This window comes from Uloborus diversus, chromosome 1 (genome assembly GCF_026930045.1).
Source record: "Uloborus diversus isolate 005 chromosome 1, Udiv.v.3.1, whole genome shotgun sequence".
NCBI classification, from domain to species: domain Eukaryota; kingdom Metazoa; phylum Arthropoda; class Arachnida; order Araneae; family Uloboridae; genus Uloborus; species Uloborus diversus.
Window position 1 is genome coordinate 216,458,617 of NC_072731.1, and position 14,897 is coordinate 216,473,513.

The 14,897-nt window shown below is 31.2% G+C and overlaps 1 protein-coding gene across 1 annotated transcript in view; it reads right to left on the bottom strand.

Annotated features, from left to right (window-relative positions):
* LOC129224867 (kinesin-like protein KIF13B) overlaps positions 1–13,971 on the bottom strand; it is a 47,284-nt gene extending 33,313 nt beyond the window's left edge. The window contains exons 1-4 of the mRNA XM_054859416.1: positions 13,804–13,971; positions 3,889–4,021; positions 3,306–3,385; positions 1,489–1,603 (exon numbers count right to left, since the gene is read on the bottom strand). Coding sequence (XP_054715391.1) covers positions 1,489–1,603; positions 3,306–3,385; positions 3,889–4,021; positions 13,804–13,971 — 496 coding nt within the window. The remainder of the gene's footprint in view (positions 1–1,488; positions 1,604–3,305; positions 3,386–3,888; positions 4,022–13,803) is intronic.
* Between the last annotated feature and the right edge of the window lie 926 nt (positions 13,972–14,897).

Here is a 14,897-nt window from a genome sequence, read left to right on the forward strand (position 1 = left end):
ATGCGGTTTTATGAAGCAGTTATTTGAGTCAAAATTGGTATATTCAATCGTTGCTCAGTTCGTGTTTTTAACCGTTAAAAAAAATATATTTTTTTGAGTCCAAGTCGGTTGCTTAAGCTTGCACCTGACAGGGCACATTTACGCATAATTATTTTGACATGGTTCTGTTAGTGTTTTGAACGTAATGTCTTACCATTGTTAAAAAAAAAGCGAATTTATTACTAACTGAATAGTGTATGAAGTAAAAGCTGAACGGGCATGAAGACAGCACTGCAAGATTGTAAGTTATAATATACGAATTTGTAACTCAATTAAAAATTGAATGGTGATTTTCAAAACTAAATAGCCAGAAAATAGTAAAAAATTTTGAAACAGTTCGAAGCGAAGAAAACGTCAGTGCTCGTTTAAAAGTAAGACACAGTAAGAACGTGCGTATAAAGATGCTCTGACGTCAACGCGTAAACTTGCCTCGTCGCCACGTTTGAATTTATTTTTAACCTGCAAAAAAAATTAAATAACATTTCAGTTCATACAAATACAACTCTCAAAAAAGGATAAAATTATCCTAATTTTTATATATTTGTTATTTTTAACTAAGTATTATTTATTCACAATAAGCTTCAACATGTTCAACTCAAAATTCACTCGACTCGGTAGCAAACAGATTATTCTTTCTGCATGCTAGACCGAAGCTCGACTGATGCTCAAAAACTTGTGAGGGTATTTTCTAGGGAGCAGCATTAATATGCTAAGATTGACGGCTCTCCAGTTATAATTCGTTTTGAAAGAAGGACACTGCGTAAACGTGCCCCGGTCTACCCTACTGAAGATCATATATTGATTGTTAATATTCAAGCATGAATTTTTCTCAAAAATCGAAAAAAAAAAGGATATCATTTTGCTTTTGGAAGCCGTGAGCCCAATGAAAGTAGAAAATTTAAACGTATGTACGAAAAAGTAAAGCGGACGTAGGTTATCTAAACACTAATTTTAAAGAATTATAAGTAAAACATGAAATATTGAATCAAGTCATTAATAGTAGCCGAAAAAATATTTCAATTAAAAAACTGTTTGAAAAAAACGAAACTACGAATCATTAATTTATCAAACACCTGCAGGAAATTAATTATGTTTCTAATAAGGGTAAAGGCCACTATGTACTTTTTTTTCCAAAATTGAGATTGGAGCAGCGTTTTAATTAATTTTTGTTTGCTCTATTCAGAGTTATAAATCACTGCAATTTGGCACATTGAAAAAAAAAATTGTTTGGAAAAAAATTCATATCCCCTGGCTAATTTTGTTTCTTCCCACTTTACCTCCCAGGTACAGAATTTACATTTGTAAATTACATAATTTTAAAAGTAACTATATTAGGAAGGAAAAATGAAACAAATATTTTTTTTGACAACATGATGTTAATCATCATCTCACTTTTCGGTTATTTCAGGCAAGTTTTATATTAATGATAGTAGCACAAACACACCTTACCAAAAAAGCCTTTAGTTGGATGTTCTCGGACTTTGAGCCCTCTTTTCTTCGTGCTGGTTAAATTGAGTAAATCTCTTACAATTTCATTGTAAATTTCTAACATACTGAATCTTACCTGAAAATTAAAAATTGATATTCAACACTTTTCATTTCATGTTTCTTTAAAAGTAGAACCACAAAGATGGTTTTGTATTACTGTTGCAAAATTGCTCAACTGTTTTCTGTCACCAAAAGTATTTCTAAAAATATCTTTCATCACTTTCCTGGCGACCCTTTTGTTGTCTATTACATCCCTATCAACTACCAACAATATTGATTTTGCTTCATTTTGAATTTTGTTGGTGACTTCCAAGTCGCTTATTTAACATTCAATATCCAGGGTTTTTTTTAATAAGGATTATTACTGTCTAATTTTTCCCCATTTAGAAAGGCGTTGTATTTTTTTTCTGTTCTCATCGGTACTGTGGAATAGTTTTGAAGCTCCCTAATATTTAGACGAGTCTTTTCTTCACATTAAGTTATCGGGTACTCCGGCTGAGCTACCGATACATTTGTTGTTAGTTTTTTCGCTACACATGGTATATTGATAATACTATATATATACACTGCTGTAGCTGAAAAAATATTTCAAGGAACGCTTTTGGGTAGATGTCATGTTTAACAGATGTTTGTTTTGGGGGCAAGGAAGATCACCTCGACAACTTACGCCAGTTTTTACAGTTTTTATTTAAAGAGCAGATGTTTATTATATATAAAAAAAAACTGAGTTTTGAAACCAGTTTACAATAAATTGGCTTTAATTCTTTTTAAATTAATGTCATCTTGTACTTTTAAAAATCGTAGTGTGAATTGCTTTAAAGAACGTTAGTTCGTTATTTACTGCAGCATTTGCTTTATAAGATATCCCGAAATTATTTCACTTTGTTTACTTGCTGACTCGGGATGCATTCCGAAACCTATGAGGCTCCCCTTAGGGTATGCTGCTCCCACCCACTAACGAAGATGCAGCTTAATTCTGCTTATCTGAACATTCTACATCTAACCCCTAATAAAATATGTTTTGATTAATTTTTCATAGACATGTTTTCTTACTTTTAAGTACCTTTAGTTATTTTTCCTCTAAAGAATTTTACTGATCTAATGAAACATTTCGAATATACGTGAGTATGTTATGCAGAGAGACCTGCAACTTTTTTTTAAATGAACGAGTTAAATGAACGAACCAAAAGTATGAACGATCGTCTGATGAACGGATCATTAATCCTTAAAATCATAACTCTTCTATTTGGCTTTGCCGTAGTCAGGTAAAAACAAACGTATAATTAACGTGAAATATAATATTAACACTTAAAAAATGCCAATCTTGTTTGTTTAAAGTATGTTTCCTTCATTTTAAAATTTAAAATGTGGAATATTAAAGTTGAAAAATAAGTGCAAAAATAATTATTTAAACACCAATGATTCACTCAAAAATATATTTAGAATGAAAATAAAACTAATGGAAAAGTTATAAGTAATAAATACATATACTATTTAGACAAATTCATAAAAGATTTCATAGATTATTAAAATCATGAAAAAAGCTACAGTGAAAGTAATTCTATATGTGTACGAAACGAACTAATGAAAAGTTTTACGAGCTAAAAAACATCATTACAAAGATCAATAGATTGAAAATAATTCGATTTCGTTTTCATAAATGATAGCACTTATCTTTAAAAAAGTATTTTCAATGCTAATTAATTTACAAAGAAAAAGTTTTATAGGAAAAATTGTTATTTTACAGCTAATAATATATAGCACACAGGTAGACTTACTTCAAATTCTATTTTATCCCCACTGGCCTTGCTATCTGCAATATTTTTAAATAAATCCTCACAAAACATTGGCACAATTCCTGAAAAGGTAAACAGTCCTTGCTTAGTATTGGTAAAAATAATAACTGTTTAATAGAAAAAGAATATCTTACCCTTTTTCCATCTAACATCAACAAATAGCTTGAAATTAAAAAGACAATTTGGAAAAATTTATTTCTACATTTTCCATTAATACTCAGAATGAGTTAAAGCATCGGATCATTTACTGAAGCATCAACAACTTTTTGAAAATTCTATCAAAACTTAACAAGAAAATAAATTGCTATTAAAACACGTTTGTTTAAGTTTTTGTATTCTGTGATTGCCACATTGCAGTTGTTTACATTGTCAAGTAAAATATCACAGATATTCACCTGACTTTAATAATAACTGGGATATAAAAAAAATCCCTAGGATGATTTCATTTTCGTTATAACGACCATTCAATTAATCATTTTTATCAAGTAATCAGCTAGCAATAATTAATATAAAGTCATCCCTGATATTTTGAAAATAGCTCCTTTAAAAACTTTTAATACATTACCTTTATTTACACCATAGCCCACTATGGACCAGGACTTTCCCGAACTCGTTTGGCCGTATGCGAATAGTGTTGAGTTGTAACCTTCCCACGCATTGTTGAGTACTCCTCGTCCTAGGTCATTGTACACCGTCATCTGTAAGCAATACCTTTTGTTCAAAATATTTTGACTTAAAATATTAATGGTTAATGCTTGTGTATTAAAAAGTAGAATTAAGGCAATGAGAAGCAAGGGATGTAAGCAGGGTCCATTTTAGAAAATTTAGGACTGTAAGCAGAACAAACTTGTGGGGGTCCCCTTGACTTGTAGAACCGAAGAACGTGCTCAATTGCACATCTTTTTGTCATTGCAGAGGTTCCCATCCCTGAAAAAAAATAGTGTACCATCCAAAAAAAACTGACCCCCCCCCCCCCAAAAAAAAAGAGAAAAAATCAGTGGTGAACTCTGCACCATTTATTTTTTTTAGGTTACCCTATTGATATTTGGGCTGCAGTAAACCGAGGATGTAAATATATATATGTTTTGAAAATGTCACTGAATGCAATAAACAAACTTCTTCCTCAAGCTGGCCTCCAATTGCTTGCAAAAGTAAAAAATGGGCTTTTTTTTGGGATGGAAGGGACGAGGGGAGGGGAGGGGTATACCTAAACAAAAATAAGTTTATCAATTTCCGTCAAGATTTTGGTTTATTGACCATGCCATTCAGTAATGCTCAATTAGCTGCATGTATTTTGTGAGCCGCATATTAAGTATTGGTGATGTAAACTAATTAAATAAAATTCTAGGTATTAATAAAAAGTTGAGTTGTTTTGATATTACCGTTACAAAAGTGACAACTCACAGCAGGTTCTGTTGCAAAGCTGATCAGGTGCTAGTCAATTTACTAGTCCTCAATAAAGATCAATAGCTCTGTATTTGTAATTTGAAACTTACGTTACTAAACAATTTCAAAAGATTCAAACATCTTGAAATATTGTAAATCAACAAAAACAACATAAATGCCATAAGCAGCTTTGTACCAACATGGAGGAACATCTAAGCGGTCTCATTCTACACTAGATGTCACCAAAGATGTTTTTTTCATTCCATGGCAGATAATTAGTTTTCATCTGAACTCATAAATCTTGTTAAAACAGAGCCAGCAATAGCAGTTATATTGAAAATTTCCACTTACATCCTTTTGCAGCCCCCTCACTGACTCAACTCAACTGTTGTAGGATTTCTAAAGTTAATAAACTATTTACCAGAAGGGTTCTAGTTCAGATATTCAAAATAGGCATTTGTTTAAAATTTTCATCAATCAAAAAGCCTAATTTTTTTAAATCAGAAGCGATGGCTAGAATTTAATTTCATTTTGTTTGGTATGACTGAAGTTCATTCCCACCACATATTATACATCCCTTTATTTAGAATAATTTTTTCTTTAGTGTACGGCATTTTCGCCCTTTGCTTTACTAATTTTGAACTAATAAAACACCTTAATCGAGAAGCTTAGTCATATTTTCAAAAACGTAAGCGACGAATTTCTTCCTAATGAAATGCAGGCGTATGTTGAAACTACTCTACACTCCATATTTAAGTCAGCAGCGATAATGCCAACACTAAAGAAGTTCTTTTGAAATTTAATTCACAATTAAGATAAAATTTATATCAGGATTTACTTTAGAAGTTTTAAAATGTCTATAGTTGGGGCAAACGTATTCTGGCAGCGTGATAATGCTATGATTAGGATTTACATGGTCTTCACAGTACTATCGGTACACTGCAAAAAAAAAAGCTGTTGTTTTTACAGTAAAATACTGGCAGCTCGCATTCCAAAGAAAAACTGCAAAAATTACAATTCTAAACTGTAAAATTTGCAGTAATATACTGTTTTATAGCAGACTTTTACTGTGAAATTTACAGCGATAAACTGTAAAATTAGCAGTAATATACTGCTTTTTAATAGAACTGCCCTGTAAAACTTACAGTATCTAACTGTAAAATTAGCAGTAATATACTGTCTTTTAATGGAATTGCCCTGTTAAATTAACAATGATTAACTGCAAAATTAGCAGTAAAATACTGTTTTTTAATGGAACTGCCCTGTAAAGCTTACAGTATCTAACTGTAAAATTAGCAGTAATATACTGTTTTAGGAATGACTTAACCTGTAAATTTAACAGAGATAATACGTAAAATTAACAGTAATATACTGTTTTTTAACGGAATTGCCCAGCAAAATTAACAGTATGAAACTGTAAAGTTAGCAGTATTATGCTGCGGAATCAGCTAAATTGCGCCATAAAAGCAGCAGTAGTATACGGTTTAAAAAATGATTTGTACAGTAAAATTAACAGCAGTAAACCATAAAATAAATAGTTATCAATTTTTATGCAAAAGGGTTTTTTCACCCTATCATTGTTTCTTTTCATAGTCGAAATCACTGCTTTTACAGCTGAAGAACAATTTAGAAAAGTAAAGCAATTGATTTTGTATGTAAGTTGCAGAAATCAGCCTACATACGAAATCGGTTCCTTTTCTAAAGTTTTTCAACAACAAAAAAAATGTTTTAGACTATGAAAAGCGACAAGTAAATAAATATAAAAGCCTTTTACATAAAAATAATTAACTGCTGTTAAATATATGTTTTATTGATATTTTCCTTGCACACAAAACAAATACCTGTTAAAGAAGAAAAAGTGGCGCATTTTCATTTATACAAAAAACTTTTAGCTCTATTGCAAACTTAAAAATTTACAAATAGAAGGAAATTGCAAAATATGGTCTGAAGCTTTATTTTCAGAACAGTTATAGCGTTTTCATAAAACAAACCTTTTTGATCCATGAAGGTATTAAAAATTAGAAAGTTTTTTATACATAACTGAAAATACTACATCGTATCTTCACTAAAAGTACTTTTTTCACTTCCAGCATTGAGTTGCTGAAATGTGCAGCATAACGTGGGAAATGTTTTGCTGTATGCAATCCATTAAACTTTTAAGCTTATTTTAACTTTATGCATGCAATTCAGTGCATTTCTTTTTCTTTTTCTGGTAAAACAGAATATTTTTATGGTTTTCTTTTTTTAATGTTATAAGTTGCATATGGACCTACTGTATTTCAGAAATACTAGTAACAAATCAACTTCTTTTCACACCATATGTGCAGTATTGAGACTGCACAGAATGGTTTTTATTGTAAACTGATTATTATAGATTAGATAATACTTTATCCTATTAGCCTTTTAAAATTTTCATAGATGAAAACAAATATATGACGGTTCAAAATTCCAAAGCAGAACAAAACAGAAACAATTTTTCACTTAGTATAATAAAATCTGTCAGGTTTATCACTACTAGTATTAAGTTAAAAATTGGTTTTACTACTCCAAAAATTATATAACTTTATATTCTGTTATAATGTTTTCATGAGAAAAAACGAAACATTCACACCAATAAAAATTGCCAAATTATTTTATTTCGTATACATCACCTTTGAATATCGATTAGTAGTTTTTACAGTGAAATTGCAGAAATTCATTTAAAATCGAATGCTAATTTTTTCAAGGTCAGCGTTTTTACATCACAAACTTGCTTCTTCTTTGTGACACCTTAGCCGACTTCGGTGCCATCATTAGAACTTATATTATGAAAGCATCTGTCAAAATAAAAAATTGTTAGAATCTCATAAAACTTGTAGACATCAAAAAACATACATGGAAAAATCAAATTACGTAGGCATAAAAATACGCCCTAAAATGATTAAAATTATGACTCTGAATGATCTGAAATTGCCTTGGGAGTTGCTTTTATTTTGAAACCTCTCAACATATACCTAAATTGTAATTGAACCTTTTATTTCAGGAACCAGTTAAGCGCTTATGCTGTTTTAAGGAGAGAAAAATTTTTTTGGCAGCAATTTGCAAGCTAAGCATTTGTAACGGTGATTATTAATGTCTAATTAAAGTAGACTTAATCTGGATACTTTACATAAGAACTCAAAAAAGAAAGAAAATAATATCTTACATTTTTTTCTTCCATACAAAGAAACGCACTTGTACTGGTTTCTGAAGTACAATTTAAAGAAAAATCCTTTTAATTTTCGGCATTTTTGAAGGATTTTTAATTACATATGAGACTGTTGATTAAGAATAATGTTTATTTTATTTTATTTTTTTTTTTTTTGATCGGCTAACTGAAGTGATCGGGAGAGTAACTCCTTCTATAAGTGAAGAATTAAAAAAAAAAGCAGCGGAAAGTTTTCCGAAATGGGACTAACATCTTGGCCTAAAGAAAAAATTAAAATGTTTTAAGGACGATACAACTTGAAACTAGTCTCTTCTTATAATAGGCTCCAGATTATCGAATTGCAATATGTTTACTTCAAAACGAAAATAAGGATAAGGTAGAGAAATATTTTTTTAGAAAATGGAGCAAGGTCGAAGTTTAGGACAACCAATTGGGAAATATTGGGGTATTCATTCAAAACAATGAATACTGTATCTAGCCTCTTTTAGTCCCCAACCCCCCAAGTTGCTACAGTAGCATTGAAAACCGTAGATGTTTTTACTTTCTTTTTTCTTTTCTTTTTTTTTTTGTAACCCATATTCCGTTCCAACACTTGTTAACAGCTCGAGGTATGTTCAACTGATACCAGCTTCATTTTCTTTTTCTTTGACAGCTGCCCATTATTAGAAATTTAATTATATAAAATAAATTTAATAGCATTTTAATCCATAATTGTGTTATTATATTGTTAAAATTAAATTTTTTGGAGATTTTTCCTTAAGTTCAAAGAAATCACATTGAAGAGTCATTTGAGTTGAAATAAAATAATATCGTAAGAACATTCTATCTTATATATGTCTTAATATTTAAGCAAATTTATGATGTTTCATGTATATTCTATGTCTTTCAAAATGGGGAAGCCCCCCGCCCCGACACCCGTTTTGAACAACTATCGATGTCCCCATTTAAGCCACCAGCGGCTTTTTTTTTAAGTGGCACTTTTTTTTGCGAGGATTTAGGCAATTTATCTTTAAGTTTTTCGGAATGTACCTGAAATCTGGAAGAAACAATTCTATATTCCCAAAATCAAAATGGCTTAGTTAAAGTAAATTCAGCAAAAAATGAAAATTCGGTCAGAAAAGTTTAAAGTTTTCAACAAAATAATAAATAGTCAAACATGTCAAAATAGAGTAAATCTGGTAGGGCCAGTTCTAATGATTAAAGAATTGCAAGTCCACATTTGGCCCACCGTCCTTGTTATAAACAATGCTATCCTTCTTGAAAATGCTTTGCCGGAAGATCGCACCACTTTTAACTGTAGATTTAAACATGTTCACATTTGCAAGTCTGAATATGCGAAGAAAGTTTCATACGCTGTAATACATCGTACTTTTAACATTCTGTTTTGGTTCCTTCGATTTTAATAACATGTAAAAACAAAGAATCAGTGTTCCAAAATTTACTGGAAAATTAAAAAATAATAATAATGAAAGAAATTTACGTCTAATTTAGCTCTAGCAACAGAAATTTCTATATTCCGGTGATTCTTGAAGTGATAATATTCAATTACCCGTAAAATATAATATTGAATTACAAATTTAAAAAATTCAGAATTAAATAAATTGTATGACCGATCACATTTTAATCAAAACAAAATAAAATTGAGTTTAACTTCTTCCAAAAGATAGTTCTTGATTGTAACATAGAACCTGACAACGGGCCACAAAAATCAGCTTCAGGTGTCCAATATGGCACGCAGACCGTCGAATAGGCTTACGTGGCTAAGAACGCTTTAAAACTCAAAAGCATTGGTAATTACAAATTACATCCGAAAACACAAAAATATAAATGAAAAGAGATACTTATAAACTTTCGTTGCCGGCATTCATGTCACTAAGTGAATTATCGCACATCGTTCAGACTAGAGGCTTATTTGAAATTCCAAGCGGAGCACAACCGCGAACTGTTATCTTGATAAAATGAGACAACCATTATTCCATTCAGTTCTGATCACAAGTTACGTAGTTCTTTACATTTGCATACCACTAAAAATAAAGAAATGATTTTGCATTAGTGAATAAATTTAAATGAAGTAAATTCAGGCGGCTAGAATGAAATTTATAGTTTAAATTTTTCCGAAATACCTAACCGCAATCATATCACCAGGCACAAATTCAAAATGAAATCAACTACAATTGTTTTTCCTTCGTGCGCTGGAGGGACAGTAACAAAATATTCGCTAGCAAATTTCCCCCTTCTTGGCACGCCAGCACACCGAAAAAAAGAAATACATTAAGACATGAATAAAAAATTAAAAAATATTATAGTCCATCCGTTTGTGTGCACAAATTATAGCTTAAACATAATGGAATAATTGAGACATTTCAAAAAAAAAAAAAAAAAAACTCTAGAAAAATATGTCATTGCAATTCAAGCTTTACGTAAATTTTCAATACAGAAAGGTTTTGTGAAACAATCAGCTAAATTATTTTTAGTTTCTCAACAAAATTTATTCCAAATTCATTTTCATCAATCAAATTCCGTAGGAAATGGTGCCCCACATCAATCTGCTTAGTTCTGCAATTTTTTCTTGCAGAACTAGAAAAATCGATCGCAACTAGATTAATAGCACTCTATACTGTGACAATCAGTCTAAAATACTGAATTCTTTTCGTGGCATTTAAAATTCTTTTTATTCACATAACTTCCTTAGATTGTTCACTAACTGAAATATACTCTGCTTCTATCGTTGAGAGTGCTACGTATTTTTGTTTGAATGTACACCATATTATTCGTACCCTATCCAAAAACATTACAAGCGCCCCCCCCCCCCCCATTATATTCCAGTCGTCTTGATTTGAGGCGTAATCTGTATCAGAATAAAAATGATTTATTCAGTTTACGGACAAAATTTAGATTTCAGGGACCGACAAACCCTTCAGGTTGTCTCACAAATCTCTTCTTTTAAATCCGCATATAGATACGCATTGCAGACATCTGCTCGGAAATGGACCCAATGTAACTTATACACAAAAATTGAAAAGAAAGCATCAACCAAAGGAAAGGAAATTACTGAAGAGAACACTTGCGAAAAGTATCCCCCCCCCCCCAATAGCTGATTGTTACCTAAAATTACCAGTCTGGCCTTGAAGCGAATTATTTCGTTCTGCTCATCTGTTCTGTTGCGTTTTGCCAATCTTCCCTTTCTGGCATTCTCAAACTTTGTTTCAAATTCGAAGGAATTACATCTTCGGAAATGTTAGTTTCTAGTTTACTTGAATTATCCCCCCTATCTTCATCAGAATCTGATACTTTTCTTAAATTATCATCAGAAATGAAATCAAAATATTTTGGGTCATATTCAATGTTATTTTCAGAACAATTAACCTCGGTTTCACGATTCGGACTTTAGAATCGTCGTGTCAATATATGCTTTGCCTTGGTATTTCTTCAACCAATTTAATTCTCATAACATGCTATTTCATGATTTTCAGGACATTCTTCTTCTACTTCAGATTTACTCAGAAGTGAAATAAAACGGTATACCTCTGTTTCCCGTTCCTATTTTTTTCCCGCCCAGAATTTATTTTCATCGAATTTAACATTCAGCATTTCTGTCACTTCACTATTTTCGGGATCCCAAATTCTATAACCTTTCATATAAAACGCATATCCTACCATGACTCCCTGTTTAGCTTTCATATCCAATTTGCTTATTTTCTGTTTTAGAAGTGCAATATACGAAATACAGCCAAAAAACACGGGAGTGTTTAATAGATGGCTTTCTTCCCTCAAATAGTTTTAAAAAGGTTTTGGTTCTTCCTTTTAAAACCGCTCTAGTCCGTAAGTAGTGGAAGCACATAGCTGATTCGGCTCAAAACTGCTGAGGCAAACCCGATTCATTTAAAAGTGTTCTAATTCCATTCATTAATGTTTAGTTATAATGTTCTATGACGCTACTTTGTTAAATGGAGGATTTGTTGGTTTTTTTTATTCTTATGCTTTGGTCGCTAATTTAAATTTCAAACCGGGTGTTCAGAAGTTTCTTTTTGAAATCGAATCTTTCCCGTAATTTTCTCTGTTCTCTTTTGAAACCTGACAAAGTATTCGAAAACCTCACTTTTTTGAAAAATCGTCTATTATTGTGAAAATAATCCCCCCCCCCTAAAGAACTCAACTGCTAAGGAACCCATCGCATTTAAATGCAAAAGATCTTACCCGGCTTTGGCTTGAATCTCCGTTACAGGTTTAAACGAAATTCTGCAATTTTTCTTTTTACGGGGATAACAATCTGACATATTTTTACTTTTTATATCCAGTGAAAGACAGTGAAGTACAGAATCACATTTTTCAGTATTTATAATATAGTTTTTGTCTTCATCATAAACGCATTGATACCAAACTTTAAGACTCAAAGGGTTCTTAAAGTTAAAACATAAGGAAACTGACGATTTCAAGGTTAAAAGAGTTTCAAATTCTACTGTAGTTCTAGGTATCTACTTTTCTAAATGAGCATGTCCTTCAAGGCGAAGAAAATATGACAAATCTCAATTTGTCGAACGGAACTTACATATTTGCCGATTAATAAAATACTGGTGCATGCACAAATTAAGTACGCACAATTAAGTACAATATCTAATGAAATTTGGACATTCGAGAATTCAAAAATTTGAATCGTTACAATTATGTCCCCAAATTTTCCGAATCGGCAGACAAAGTGTTCCCAATATGGCAGTTTTGGGGAGGTCATAGTGACTTCCCGTGACCTCCCATCGAGTGCCATTGAATATGGTTTCTAAAATTATTTTTAAGTTGACAAGTTTCAATGCTATTAGTGCATTTTTCCAGAAGTAAAACTTTAATTTCTTACTGACGCAAATATAAAACTTTTAAAACACAAGGGTTTCGTGTTTGTATCTAAAGATGCTTATTTTTATTTATTTTTTTATTTTTTTGGAGTGCTTCATTGATGATTTTTTTTTAATTATAATTATTTTAGTTTTGTTAGATAAGTATGAAAGCTGGCTCCAGATTTCAGAGAATTTTGAGTCTTTCAGAGTGGCAAATTCTTCAACAAAAATATCATTAAACTTGATACTGTTTGCATGTCTCTCGGTCACGTTGTTATTTTATTTATTTACATTGCTATAACGTAATGTTTATCAATAAAATGGTTAAATGCAAACTGTTAAAGAATTTAAAACTGAACATAAGAAAGAAAAAAAAAACCAGAAGGAAGAAGTCAATCGCGATTCGCTAAAAATTTACTAGAAGACATAAGAATTTAAATTTTAAGTACTCACATGCTATATAACACAAAATATTATCGTAAACAAAATCTAATGTTCTAATAACTTTAAAAACGATAAAGAAAGGAACTGATTTATTTTTAAATCAAATTTGAGTTTCAGAAAATGTTTAAAAACTATCATACGGGCAGTAAAATATTCAGAATCACAACTACTCGGATTTTTGCTATAAAGCAATCGCTACAACTTAGCAACTAAAAGAAATTGCAAAGTCAACGTCAACGAATATTGGAATACGAATTATGATTTCAAAATAAATACTGTTATTTTACATACATTATCGATGATAAAAAAACTACATTTTGAGAAAAGGGAATGAATAATATTACTAGCACTTACCTTTAACTTGGATTACAGCTGAGCAGTCCTGTCTCAGCACACCCGAAAAATAACTAACATGGCTGTCGATACTTTGAATTCATTAGTTTCTCTTCCCATGAAAAGAAACACCTTTTGCGCATCGTTTTGCGCAATCTAAAACAGTTTTACAGTTTTTTTCTGTTATTTAAAAGAGCAGTATTAAACTGTAGGAAAAAGCAATATATTACTGTAAAAACAACAATTATTTTTTGCAGTGTAGGGATAGGTTTGCCCCAACTATAGTTTTACTTGACAATACCTGATCACAGTATTTGTGTCCATTTGGATGACTTAAATCTTGAACAATCAATCCCGACTCTGCTTCTGTGTATCCATCATGTGACCAATAGCTGTAATCAAACGTGAATCTCTTGGCTTCTTCATTGGAAGAATCGGGGTTGTTCAGGAAAGTGGTTTTGTCATACATTGCAATGATATTGCGAGCATTCCTTTGACGTTCTCTTTGGTTCTGGTGTAGAAGTTAAGGATGTTTAATTTTGAACATTTCAAATTATCTTACTCACTTTTTTTTTATTTCAAATGGCAGAGAACTTGACAAATGGTAACAAAAACATAAATAACTAAAAACGATGAACAAGAGAAAAAAAGGCATTGTCTCATATTTAAGTAACGTAAATCTCCACAAAGATAGCAAGGCACAGCCAGTGTTATAGTTGGAGGCTAAAAAAAGTTGGCGAAACTCACCTCAGGAATTGGGTGTGGGTGGACTAACCAAAAGAAAAGGACGTTTGAGATCAATTTGAATTGAATTTGTAATATTTTTACAGTAAAAAACCTTCTATTTCGAGGCGGCGGCCCCAAACGTTCACTACCTGCTCCGTAAATCTTCTTGCTGACTTCTACAATTCGGTTCTCTCAAAAGGAAGAATCTCTCTTCATATTATGATGATTGATAACTGATGTGTTTTAGGTTTATTTCACTGGTAATGTTTTGCTTAAGAATTAGACATATTTTGTGTTTCATTGATAAGGTATAATTCAGTCTTTTATTAATGTTTATTAAATTTTGTTAAAGAATTAATAATTCCAAGAATTATCTTCAAGTTTCGTAGTTACCTATTTTATGTTTTTTTATGTTTGTTATGTTACGAATGTAATGAAAAGAAATAAAATATAGATTTTGTTTTTATAATTTAAGTTCGTAATTTTATGTTAAGCCAGATGTTAGCAAATTTTTTTTCAATGAGGTATCTCCGTAAAATATATAATTATTTAAGTACTGTGTTTGTTTTTTTAAATTGTTCTTAGTAAAAAGAAAAAAAACCCCTCTAATTTCATTTTTTACTGTTACAATTTGCCCCCAGTAGTGCAGCAACCAACTACCGGAGCGGT